The sequence below is a fragment of the Uloborus diversus genome, chromosome 1 (assembly GCF_026930045.1).
Source record: "Uloborus diversus isolate 005 chromosome 1, Udiv.v.3.1, whole genome shotgun sequence".
Taxonomy (NCBI): Eukaryota; Metazoa; Arthropoda; class Arachnida; order Araneae; family Uloboridae; genus Uloborus; species Uloborus diversus.
Genome location: NC_072731.1, coordinates 197,808,502 through 197,822,936, shown reverse-complemented (window position 1 = coordinate 197,822,936; position 14,435 = coordinate 197,808,502). Strand labels below are relative to the sequence as shown.

The 14,435-nt window shown below is 28.7% G+C and overlaps 1 protein-coding gene across 1 annotated transcript; it reads right to left on the bottom strand.

The window, feature by feature from the left end:
• Window positions 1-3,023: 3,023 nt before the first annotated feature.
• On the bottom strand, window positions 3,024-11,965 carry LOC129234109 (uncharacterized). Its single transcript, XM_054868001.1, has 5 exons — window positions 11,807-11,965; window positions 10,048-10,174; window positions 7,070-7,212; window positions 5,142-5,277; window positions 3,024-3,932 (listed from the first exon to the last, which is right to left on the bottom strand). The coding sequence occupies exons 1-5, from the start codon at window positions 11,841-11,843 to the stop codon at window positions 3,683-3,685; spliced, it is 693 nt and encodes a 230-aa protein (XP_054723976.1). The 5' UTR covers window positions 11,844-11,965; the 3' UTR covers window positions 3,024-3,682.
• Window positions 11,966-14,435: the final 2,470 nt, after the last annotated feature.

Below are 14,435 nucleotides of genomic sequence, written 5' to 3'. Positions count from 1 at the left end.
ACCAGTGCGAAGTAATAGTAAAGAAATGGGGCTTAGATTTCTATTAATAATTTTTCTGTTACTATTTCTTGTAGCCAAAAGTTCAGAATATATTCAAAATTTGTACAATGTCTTCAATTTTTTCAATTCGGTACTACTTTTTGAACTGAAAAATTAGTTTGTGCATTTGTATTCTTAAACAAAAAGGCATAGCATTCTTCGGTAGGCGTTAAATGCTAAAAATTTTTGAGATTTTCAAGAAATTCCTTAAGCTAAACTAAATTGAAAAAAAAAAAAACATTTTTTGTACCAGCTCTTACTCAAGAGCTTTTCCAACAAAGTTAGTGTGAAGCAAATCTAATTTTAATTGGGACCATTGTTTGCCTAAAATTTTCCCGTAGTCACTACTGGTAATTTTTTGTCTTGAGCTGTTCAAATGTGAACAAAAATATGTTCTAATAAAACGTGAAATATGGGAATAAGGTGTCCTCACAAAGACCTTTCAATAAAAAAAAAAGTTTCTTCGATTCTTACAATTCCCTCAAAAGGTTTAAAGAGGAGAGGGGGGAAGAGCACATTTTTCTCACATTAAAACCCTTCTTTATATATATTTCTAATTATAAATATTTATTTATTTTCTTAATTTTACTTTTATGTTAACTTTTGACTTTGTTTTGATTTAGCGATATTTTCACAATACAATAAGCCTTCTTTCACGCTTCTTCTTCTTCTTCTTCTTTCCTTTTAATATTACAGAAGAGTAGGCTTAAAATAATAAAAAAACACCAAAGAAGGCTTAACTTTTAAAATATCGCTTAAAGAAGCAAAATGAACTTTAAAAAAATAATAAGTACTGAAAATTGAAAAATTGGGGAGGAGGGTTTTGAGAGTAGAAAAATATGTCTTTCGGTCGCCTTGGTTGGTTATTCGGTCTTTCACCCCGAGTAACTTTTGAGCGAGTTTGTCCAATTCAAGCAAACTTTTTTTTTATGGTCTCGGCGAGGACACCTCATTATCACGTTTATTTTTCTTTCCTTTTCTTTCCCTTTTTTTTGTTCACTGAAGAACAATGTTTTGTTCAATTTCAAACATTTTAAAAAGAAAACCTTATTGCCTGTGGACACATTGGTGACATATTTGATTCAAACTAACCCTAAAAACAATTGTTCGAAGTGAATCAATTCAAAAATGATAATAGTAACGCCAACGTTTTAATTTAATACCCAAAATAATAGCGACCTTAATCGGATTAGCTTGCAAATTAATTGGAAACCTTCTGTGAAAAATATTACGTTGAAGCACAAACGCTAGAACGCAAACGTTGAAAATGAACAATAAAAAAAAATAGTATTTAACAGCTGCAGAAGATCTAGGACATCGATATATTAAAAGATAAAAAATAATATTTAAAAGAAGAGTACCAAAAAAAAATGTGTGCAGATTCTGAATAGGTTCTTAAGTTTTGGTTTCCAAAATAGGAAAAAAAAGCTATTAATAAAAATTGAAGCACCATATCCTCTGGATCTAACATTGACCACAGTTAAATATTGAGTAATTTAATCAAAATCAAGTGAATTCAAAACACAAATGATAGGAAATGTAGTGGAAAAAACTGATTGTAAATATTCTTCTCCATTTTAAAGTTGTTTAATATTTGGCATCGGAAAATGAAAGAATATGTTTCTAGTGCTTTACTTTTTACCTGAAAGAAAGAGTTTCGGAGGATTTCTTTTGGGTTCAAATTGTTTATTTAGGTGTGTTTTTATTAATACAATTAATTAATTTTTCTTTTCTTTCCTCATTGTTTTTTTTAATTAAAGTTGTGGCACGAAGAAACCAGAGATGACACACTTTTTTACTTAATAGAAAGGGCTGAAAACGATTTCGTTTTTGATAAAAGAAAAACGCCTTATTTTTATGCACTTTTAAATAGATTTTTTTTTATTTTACAAAACGAATAGTGATATAATACATTATTTGTCTTTATATTGTATAAAAGATGATGTGTCTTCATTTCTTTAACTGCTATTTTTTGTATAGTCAAATTCGAAATTATGCTTCGAGAAAAATATTTCCCTTTTCTGTTCTTCAAGTATCCTCTAAAAAATTATGCTTGTTAATGTTCGATAAAATTTGTTTAAAAAAAGGTGTGTCAAATACAAAATCCATTAGCGATTTAAATGTATAAAAATAAAAATAAAAATAATAAATAAATATACCAACTAATTTAAAAAAAACTATTTGATAAGTTCTACGTCTTCATTTTTCTCATGCTAAGAGAAATATTTTGTTATTTAAAACCAGATTCAAATTTTAAAAGATTATCTGTGCCAAATTTTGCATCTTAGATAATTGAGAATTACGATTCTGATGCTAGAAAACGATGTTGGTATACGCAAATATAGACTCATTTAGCTCTAGAAGTGACTTGTTGTTTTTATAGTAGTGTATAGAGTATGTATTAAAAATAGCAAATTAAACTGAGAAAACTGGTAAACATTCCAGACAAATGTGTGACAACATGGGAAAAAATACTGATACCGATGGAAAAACTTTGCGTACTTTTTAAAGATTTGATATGAGGTTTTAAAAAGTAAATTAAGCTACTATAATAATTATTTTCTTTTATCTAAAGAGAAAGTTTTTCTTAGTAAAACCTTTCATTATAGGTTAGTTTTACAAAATTCACACTGCGGTTTAGGTCTACCGTTTCGATCTTTAATAAGGAAATTCTAACATAATTTTCTAATTCAAGAGAACGAAGATTATTGTCAATTTTCCAAGACTTCTTTGAGATATGATTGTTGTAAACCTCTTACGAGTATCAAAAACGTGAAGATCCTTATCTTGTTCCTTTGCTGTCTACGTAATTTGAAAACACAGATTGTTCAAATCAGTAATTTACTAAACTTTTTTTAAATCCGAAACACTTTGTCTTTACGTAATACAATCTTCTGTGGTAATCATATCGCAATAGTTTCGTGCTCTTACGATATGAATTTGAGATGATATAACTGTGATGTCTCATAAGAAAACAAACAAAATATTATCAAAAATTTTATTTTCGTGCACAGGAAAACTTACATGATTTTTCTTCAAATGAGTTATGTTGTGTATATACAGTTGGTTTTATGAACAGTGAATGAGTCACAGCGTCTTTGCAACGTCTAAGACTAATTTTTTTTTTAAAGTTTTTTTTCGCAAAAAAGAGAAAAAAAACATTGACGTATTTTAACTCTACTATTTGAATTTCATTAAACTATTTAAAATTTCTTCATTATCAGTTTTTAAAACAAGCAAAATATTTTTGACAGGAGAAAATCTAAAACATATTTACTATAAAAAAAAAACTATTTTCCTTTTCGATTGTTAAAAAAAGACACGGAAAAATTCTATGCAGGATTTCAAATAAGTTATGGTAAAAATAGCTCGACTCCATGGCAGTTACGTAAAAAAAATATTTTTAATGTACTAACACGTTAGGAGCCACAAAAATATTTTTAATGTACTAACACGTTAGGAGTCACAAAAATATTTTTAAAATGAAGTAAATATCATCCTGACTTTGTTGATTTTTAGCATAAAGCATTTAACCAGCTACATCTGATCCAACTAAAATCGATAAAAGCTCTAATAATTAAATTAAAATAAGTTATAAAATGGCTGGTTTCTTGATCACAGATTCTTTCTTTTTCTTTTTTGTCTACATGTTTCCAAATACTGTGTCCAGAAGTTTTCCAAGTTGAGACTTATTCTCAGCCCCCTTCGAGGGAGTACCAACAGGAGGTAGAACTGCAGCACACTCTTCGCTTTCTGGGTCATATCGTTGGCACATTGTAGTAGGCAAATCAGTGGTAATCATGTTCATTATGCTCCTTGTCATTTCGATTGCGTCATCTCCACATCGTCTGCGTGTCATGTCGTCCATGGCAACATGGAATCGACGGAAACCACTAGAAAAAAAATATCACTCTAAATAAATCCAATTATTTTCTCCAAATTATGATGTTAGATAATCCAATCAGTCAAAAGAAGAGTCTTTTTTTGAAGGGAATAAAAAGAAATTGTTGTTTTAAAGTGAACTATTGACGCCTTATTTTTCGCCATAAAATAAACTGCATTGAACTATTTTTTAAGCAAATAAATGTAATAGCAAATAAAAATTAGAGTTTAGCTTCTTGCATAAGAATGCTTCTACATGAACTTGGATTTCACAAGAATTTTTCAACTGAAAGTCATCGGATTACCCAAATCCGAGCGTTTGAAAGTATTTTGTTTGTTAATTTTCAACCTAAGTTTTTTTCCATGAAAATATTTCTTTTTTACCAAATTTAACTATTAATCTGCTTCAAATAATATACATAACTTCTCTGAAGACCCTCATTTAATGAACAGAATATTCGGCTACATCATGGTGACGTGTTTTTTCTTTCGGGATTTCCCTGTATATGAGAAAACTGCATTTCAGTCTACACTTAGAGAAAACATGTTGTTTAACTCTGTTATGTAAGGACTCTAGCCAAAAACATAATTAGTTGATTTTAACCAAGAAAAAAATATTAGTATCCCATTCACATCTAATATCGCATTCTATAATTAGTAAAAACATAACATATGAGTTGTTTTTGTCGTAATGCCTCGCATCAAACTATTTCGACAGCAATTTCCCTATTTTGGTCCAATTCCTATATTTACTGTCCTTTAGAAATTTATATTGGTTTAGAAAATAAACGTAAACTCTTAGCACTAAATATCACACTGCAGTAAATGACATTTTCTATAAAATTGGCTCCTTATTTGGAATTCCTATCCGTAGCGCTTCTATTTTTACCTATGCTCCGTAGAGTCAAATTCGTTAGGTCTAAATCATTAGTCTTAGTGCTCGTTTTCTTGTGCTTTACAGGGTCAGCTCAGAATGCTGAATGTTTGATCTTATGTTTCGGATGATTATGCCTTATGATACTAAATTAACATGCTGGTATTTCTTGAATATGCATGATACGTGTAGCAAACAACTAGCAGTTAGCTGCTTACTTCCAAGTACTCGGTACTAACTTCTGTGAGTTTTCATTGTAAATATGGCTTTTTTTTTTCAACATAAACTCCTAAGATTTAAAACAAAAATGTATATTCTGCATTTAGAAATCCAATGTAACACTTACCAGCACAAAAGTGGGAATCTTTTATTGAAGGTGGTATCAAAGAGGGTTTCAATGACAACTTGAAGATCTTTCATAAAGGATTTAAATTCGTCACTGTCTGCACCGTCTGCCAAGCATTCACCATGTCTTAAGTAACCTTTAAAATATATGTCACAATTAATGATTATGTAAAAATTTGTGAAAAAACAACAACATTCTACATTATATTAGTTACAACACGTAATCTGAATTCAAACATTGCTACTAAACCTTAGGTGCGCAAAATTCTAAGAAATTGATAATTTAACTCAAGGAACAATTCTTAAAACTAACATTGATATTTTTTTTCGTACCAGAAGGCATTCAAATATTGCTGTTCACACGTTTTGATTATACTATTTTCTTTTTTAACTTTAGAAACAAACATTATGTTCCAAACCCATATCTTGCAAAATTAAAAAAGGATGTTTATGGGCACCATTTTTTAAAAATATATTGATTAAAATTAAATCTTATTATTTAACCACGACTTGCTATCTTTGAGCCCATTACATAAAACCTTTTCTTTGTTTAGTTCTTGTTCAGCGAAATGTTTGCTTTTAATCTTGTTTTGAATAAACTAGATATTTTTTTTCTGTAGTGTAAGTGTTATTAGATCTTTGGTACTTTTAATTATTTTTGATAATAACCTCCAACATGGGGATACGTTTTATACAGGAAAACATAAAAACAATTTGAAGAAGTATGTTGAACAAAAATACATATTTCTTTGCGAATTTTAATTTATTATTATATTTGTTTATTTTTTAATGTAAGAAGAGAATACATTAATATTCGTATTCGTTGAAATACATTTTCGTTTATGTAATAAAAGAAAAGGATAATACTTAAATGTTACACGAGAGCACAGCAGGTCATAGATTTTATGTTTTAAAAGTTATTTTAGCTTTTTTTTAAGTGCATCTGTTTTTTTACATCAGTTGTATTTAGCCATTCACGAGTTACTAAAATAATGAGTTAAACATTTATAAAATATATAAAACTCATCTGCTTCTCATTGCTTAAATTGGAAACTACATTTGGGAAAATCAGGTAAGTGTTTTTTTTTTTTTTTTCATATTAAGGCACGCGTGTTTTTTTTTTTTTTTTTTTACCATTAAAAACCATCGAATTCCAGTTTCTACTATTGTTTTTCTGTAAACTACTACCCCCATAGAATATTAGTTAGAAAGCAGTTTCTTTGTTTAACTGACCAAGTTATTTCAGATAACGGACACATAAAGTGAAGGTAAATAAACACGGACAAAAAATAACAATAAAAATAAAATACAATGAAATGGAATAAACTCTTTCCCAACGCTGATCTGTTCATAACTTGACCTACCTGTAAATTGCTTTCACTTTCGATACATTTTTTAAACTTCTGTTGGATTTTTATCTATCATTGTAATTAACAACCTTTTAAAAGCGGAAAATTTACAACAAGGTGGTTTCTGCGGTGGGAAGGTAAACCGCTGTTTCTGCAAAATTTTCATTCTTCATTTTTGTTGCATTTTTATTATTCATTGCACTTTACCTTTTTTTTGTACTGGCTTGCTTATTTGATTTCCGCTGTAAATAGAAAAAATATCAAAATCCATCCTTTCCCTTTTTACTGTGCTTTACCTCCCCATGGTAGATTCATTATAGTAATCATTACGTTAATTTTTCTTGAGATTTTACAACAATTTCACAAGTTTTTAAAAGTTATGTTTAACTTGCAATTTGATTCCATTTTTTTCAGCATATATTACTAAATGCAGCACTATAAAGTTCAACAATATGTTTCAATAATTACGAAAGAGTCTTCAACAAAACGTTAAACTTAAGTTAAAGTTTTTTCTAGTTGACTAAACAGCAAAGTTTGGATATTGTTGGCGAAAAACGTTTTGAGAAATTGTTGGACTTACGTGCTCGGACTTCAGATCCTGGGGTACAAATCTGTGTAGCCACTTCTTCTGACCCACTTAAAAGTCCGATGACCTCTCTTTGGAGTGGAGACAAACATTTGGAAGAGTAGTTGCCCATGCATTCACTAACCTCCTTCATTGTCCTGTAGCGAAAGTTTTAGTAATTAGAAAATGTAATACAAAAGAAATTGCATAAATGTACCTTGTTAAAGATAACTATGAAACTCTTCGTAAAAAAAATGTTTTCCTCTTTTCACAATACATCAGGCAATATTGAAATTAAGGTTGTATTTAATTTAAAAAGTGCAAGTGCTTTGAAACTATTCTTTAAGAAATTATATATATATATATATATATATATATATATATATATATATATATATATATATATATATATATATATATATATATATATATATATATATATATATATATATATATATATATATATATATATATATATATATATATATATATATATATATATATATATATATATATATATATATATATATATATATAAAAGAAATAAAAAGAAAGCGTCTGTTGAAAATGGTTTAAGTTTGAATACACGTATCCAGTAAATGGATTCAAAATAAATTTAGTGTTCCTTTTTTATTTTGTTATATTATTTGAGTAAAAAAATAATATTAAAGTTAATTTAAAATAGTTTATGGCCGGAAATTATGCCATTAAAGTAGAAAAAAGATACTCAGTGCAACAATTTTCAGAGAAGCAAAATCTGTAATTTTCTCCTTTAACACATGGCTCACCTTCTTTTTATTTTTGCAAAGTTTATATTAACAAGAAACATTTAGATTTCAATTTTTTTTTTCTCGTTTGGTTTTTGAGTTACCGGTTCAAGTATAATTCAAATTTAAGCATTTCAAAAATGTATAACATGAGCATTCTGTTAATATTGAGAGTATGAAAATTTGTTACTTCTCGTAGTTTAGTTACACAACTGTACTCAAGAGAACTAATTAATTATTTAATTTAAACAAACATGCATTCCAGAAATTAAATAATCCAACAATGAGTATTTTTTAATTAAAAAATATTAACTTTGTGTTTTTATTGCAATATGATGCAGAAAAATGGAATTCCGGTGCCCGGAAAGTCGTTATGAGTCAAATGTGTAGCGTAAAATTAATCGACAAATTTCGCTTCTCTATGTGAAGCATTTCCAACCATTATTTTTATCAGTAATCAAGTATGGTACCTGTATTCAAGCTATCCGAAGTAATAAAAAATAAAAAATGCTAGTGCCAAAATTAATATTAAAATATTTTAAAAAATCATCACGTAAGTTATGATTATATTGAATTAGTATTTCTCAATAATTTATTGATTTATTCCATTAGCAGCGTCTTGCACTTCTTGAGCGCTTGAAAACTATATGAAATTTGATTTACTTTTTAGTTACGGATAAAATGTTTCATTAACGAGATTGCACTAATCATAATGTTGTCATAAGTATATCTTTGAGGTGAAAACAAAGATTAAAAGCAAAAAATTACTGTATGTAAATTTTGATTATTCAGTTAAAAGAGATTTTTTAAATAAATTTTATTCGAATATAGTGCTTTTATTTAATAGTATTACGACACGCATAACAATTGTTTCAGGAAGTAAGCAACCGAAGCACACATTTAAATATTTTGAGTCATAGAATTCCTTTAATTAGCGAAGACATGTGGATTTGCAAAACTAAACTTTACAAAAAAAAAATTTTTTTTTTGCTACATGGAAGATTTTTTTTTAGTAAACGCGTAAGAGGTGAAATAATTTATATGTAAAGTTGTTTAACTATTACCACTAACTTGTATGGTTTGTTTTACGTTTAAGATAAAATTCCCGTATTTTTACAGAAAAATGTCGTCTAAGTTAGGTCTACTTATAAAAGCGAATGCAGTTAAAAAACAAGTTTGTTTAATAAAATTTATACATTTATGGGTACATTTTCCCTGTATAATGCTTGTATTGTGAAGAGAGTTTTTCTTCATAAATGTTTTATACAGAGAACTGCGTTTCTATGGAGATTATAGCACCGTGATTTATATTTTGGATTGAAATAGACGATTGAAATTTACAGATTGTCAACAAGTAAAAAACAATCTAGGCAATTTTTATGTTTTATTTTTTAACCATAAGAAATTTTCAAAAATAAAACATTTATAAAAAACATTTTTAGAGCACATCTTTGACGAAGGTACGGGAGTCACTAGTTAAATTGGTAAAATCAAAAGTTAGTTGCGTTTTCTTACCAGTAATAAATACATAAATAAATAAAAGTAAAAAAAAGAAACTAATTATGTTGTTGGTTTTTTCTCTATTTTTTTTCGTAATTATTCCATTCTAAATTCTTTCGACAGTTCTTATCTTTATTTTTTTTTAAATTTTATTTCGGATTTGCTTATTTTATTTTCATTTTCGCAACGATTAAAACATAAATGTTTTTTAAAGCTTAAAACTAGTTGTTTTTTTTTTTTTTTGTAAAATACTGTGTAACTTAGTTTCCTTATGTATTAAATTTTCTTGTTCAGATCGAAAAAGTTTGTTCGAAGAAGTGCTTGTTTGTGCGATTCAGTGCGACAGCTAATTTCTCTTGCGGTTGCACGATAAACTTTATTTATTTATTTTTTTATTTTTTGCTTGCATTTCAAGATTACCTAATATGAAATTGAACTATCGTTAGTATTTACTAAAATCAGACTTAAAAGTTTGACGATAGCTTTTTTTTCTGAAATAAAAAGGCATATTCTGCTTTCATAAATGTGTTTTTAAGTGTTAAAATGGCTCAGTTGGAATATTTCTCATCCTCAGCAAAATAAGATAACGATTTACCCTATGCTAAAAACATAATGTTGTATATAATGAAAGCAGTTTTGTTCAGAACTAGTGGAAGTACCTGCTAAAGTTTTTCTCTGCAAAAATATATTGTCATTATATAGTTTAAACATTGAAAGCATACTTACTCGCACCACTCAGTAACTTTTTCATCATCAGGAGGAATTCCGTTACTTTGGTAATGGAACATGCCAATGGCCATGCAGAGGTCTACCTCTCTCATATGGCATGCTTGAGAGTATGCCTCATGGGCAGCTGAAAGAGTAAACACATCATTAATACGTATTCTTCAAATGATAAAAAAAAAGTTTTAGTTTTAGAGTGCTGCAAATAAAAAGACGTTTGTCTTTTTATCTCAGTAAAAGGTGAACATTTCTCTCGAAAACACTGATCAAAATGTAAATATGATAGTAAGGTTATTTGAGAGAAATAATTAAATCGTATTTTTATAGAAAATTTGTCCTAAATAATTTTTTATAGAAAATTTGGTACTAAATCAACTCAAAAATCGATGAATCACTCTAATATAAGGTTTGAAAAAGGTACAACGATTCATCTCAAAATGACTTCAAAAAAAAAAAAATAAAAAATAAGTTGTGAACTAGTAAATACGAAATAAAAAACTAAATGATAAAACAAAATAAAAATTTATAATTTTTAATAAAGTACATATAATTATATTAACCCTGTAAAATCTATTATAAGACTATAAGTCCATTAAAAAATTTAATGAACTATTGAACCCAAATAATTCATAAATTGATTTCTTTTTTCATATTCTGGAGGCAGCAGACTCGTAATATTTGCAAACGAAATATCGTTTTTAAATGCCATTGTATTTATATTTATTTGAACACCGTAAGCATCAATATAATATTTTAGAACCTATAATTCTCAAAATACCTTAGTTTTGATTCTTTTAAATTGCAATGACTTCTAATTCAGAAATAAGTTCAAAAAATTTCATGAAGACAAAGAATTTCACAATTTTTTGCTTTCGGACCAATGTACAATAAAATAAAATACATTCGTTAGAGAATTTTGTAATTATATATTAAATTAAATTAAAAAAAAGTAAAAACAGCAACGTCAACTTTAACTGCCTCCATAACATTATGGTTGGTAAAAAAAAAAAGATGAAAGATAAACGTAAAAAATAAAAATTGCTAATGAAAATTACAGGCAAACGTGTGCAAAAGAAAGTTTCATGTGCAACTGGAAAAACAAACTGCATTTGTTTCGGCCAATATTTTCTGATTCATAGAGCTTTAATGTAACATTTTATGCAATTCAAACGTTACTCTAGTGTCTGTTGCAGTTAAATCACGATATACTTCTTGTTTTTTACACTAAAAAATTTGACAGCAAAATAAATTGTATAACACTTTTATCAGATGTAAAAAAAAAATGTATTATTGACTATAATCTAGTGCTGACTAAAAGAAATAAAATTCACTACAAAAATACCCGGTAGCTGGAAGTAACTTCAACAGTTTCTTGGTCGTTAAGTGGTTAAGAGCATGGTGGCCTCGTTCTGGGGAGTTACTGTTTATCGTAAAAATAAATGTACTTCAAATAAAAGCAACAAACTGGATTTAACAATAACTTTTATGTTACTATTTTTGCAGTTGTAACTGACAATGATTTTAGCACACATTAGCACACATTTCATTTTCTGAAATTCTAGTTTATGCGTGCACGAACTGCATGGGTAAATTTGTTGGTTATGTTTGGAGTCAAAATATTTTTATTTTTTCCATATGAGGAAAAAAAAAACTGTTTTTGAAGTACTAATAAAGGAAAAGCTAGGTTTTAAGTCAACTTGACACTCTTTAATTGAAAATAATTCAGTTTAAAGTCTACAAGGAAAGTCGAAATCCAACTTACCAACTGCCAAGACAAGAACTGCTAAAAGAAATTTCATCTTGAAAAAGGAAACTTATAATTAACTTCGGTGGAACTTAATTGTTACAGTTGCTTGGTAATTCTGAATCGGTCCTAGACCATAATCCACTTATATATCCACCAAGTAAACTTGTTTTTATTTCTTAATTGTGTTTTCTACATCAACGTCTTTTCTAACAGGTGCAACGTCACTCGGTTTTCGAGAAAATAAATTAAAAGCGCATATAAAAAATATAAAAGGCCCAACGAACGTCAATTAACCAACATGTAATCTACGTCATAAGCTGTCGCGATTGGAAGCTAGCGAAAAAAGAAATCCACGGAATTTCATTAGCTCCCCTGCTTATACCCCTTTGTATGTGAAGCCGTCTTGTTTCGAATGTGGCCACTCCCCAAAATAGTTGCACAACTTGAATGATCGTTAAAAATGTATCTCGCCTAGGGGCTTGGGACCTTGAGAAAGTGAATGTGCATCGCCGTTTCAGCAAAGGGCGACCTTCTAGGTGGAAGCGTCAGTTGATTCATAGGCTTCAACTGCAGATTTCCAGAACTTCACTCGATAATGAATACCAGAAATTATTCATTGCACTTTTACATCACGACCTGCAACCGTAAAGCAACTCGTAACCTTTGAAACGATTGACGTGTTTCCTTATCGACTGTAGACCGATATTGCTTTTGAAAGCAGCACAAATAACAATATCCTATCCAATCGACAACGCAATAAACGACGTCAATATTTTGAGCTTTTTAGCCTCCATTATACGTAGTAAAGTTATCAAATACGCCAGGAGCGTATGTAGGAATTTATTTTAGGAGGGAGCCTGGAGCACTAGGATGGGACTGTGATCTTCGAAAAAAATTACTCATCAGGCAAATTTTGTCTGACGATTCGTCAAAATTTGGAGTTTTGTTCGGCAAAATTAGGATTATTCAGCTAAATTTGGAGTTCTATTCTGCAAAATTATCATCATTCTCAATTTTCTGAACTCCCAAAAATTTAAGTTCAGGTGTCCCAGGAGGGGCCGGAGCTAATATTATGAGAACTTTGCAATCTTAAACTTGAAAATATAAAAATCCGTATTCACAATAAGTAGTTTTATTTAGCAATAAATAAATACCTTTGTGCCGAGGAATAACACGAAATATCCAACGTTGTTTAGCACAAACACACAGATTACAGAATACATGTGTTTCGGGGTTTCAAGGAACCCCTTTTTCAATTCAAATGTGTGAACTTCTAGATGTAAAGAAGCTCACACCTTTGAATTGAAAAATGGGTTCCTTGAAACCCCGAAACAAGCGTATTCTGTAATCTATGTATTTGTGTTAAACAACTTTGGATATTTCCTGTTTAAGTAGTTTTATGTTTATTTTTGGAGAAGGGCGAGAGCTCTTCTGCACCCTCTTTAAAGACGCCCTTGCAGCACTCATTTTTTCTTTAATTAAAGAGGTTACATATTTTATATTAAATGCAAGTACAGATACAATTTTACTTCAATAAGAAACACAAGTCATTTATTTTTAAACTGAAGTCTAACATTGTATACAAATATTTTCACTGAAGTAACAGTTTGTTATCCTAGCTACACCACAAATACAGAATGTAATTCTCTCGCAGTATCTGGAGAACTATTATTAATTTATGTTGTTTTAATATTGCCACATTAAAGTACATTTATATATGCTTGTAGAGCAAGTCAAAAAATCTCGTGTATAGTAAGCCCAATATTTTTTCAAATAATCCCAAAAATTTTTTGCAAAGACAATTTTCGATGTTAAAGACTACGAATATTTTCAAATCTTCATAGCTGCATTTTTAAAAAGGAATTCATTGTCAAAACTTAATTAACGTAGCATCAACTGTATTGAATTAGATATTAGGCAGAAGTCTCTCGATAATATCAGTCGTTACTTAGAGAAAAGTCCCCTTACTAGGTATCTTTGCCTTTTCCTTCCAAAAAGTCTTATCTTATTTGAGACAGTGTAAACTACAGAAATTTACTTAATAAATGTAAGTTTTGTGTAACACACATGGTCTAAAAAGGAGTTAAATGTTTTACAGAAAAACATATCTTTTCATTAGTAATTTTGTAAAAATACATGAAGGTTTTAGAACGTAAGAGTTTTTCCCTGTCAAGTCCAAAATGTATTGTCTCCTCCCTCTTTAAAGCTTATTAATACAAAAAAAGATAGTCAAAAAATCTATTTTATCATTTCTGGATTAATCCGAAAAGCAATTTTCAAAACATAGCAAACGTAGACAGTATAAAAATGAAATTGGAGCATGAGATGTAATTTAAGTTTGATATTAAACAAAAGTAATTGGAAATACCTCAAATTTTAAATAGCTACTAAATACATCTACAGAATGAATATTGGAATGGAAACTTCTCTATTTAAATTGAACTTATTGACTCATCAATTAGATGGTACAGTGAATTTATTTCTGAAGATGCGTGAAAAAAAACGTGCACGAGAAAATACAGCTCAAAAATATAACAAAAACATATAAACTAAAATGCATTTAAAATATGAAATTTATATATTTTTTGTTTCTGAAATATCTTTTTTTTTGTAGGGGGAAACTTTATGTGTGTGTATGAAGCTT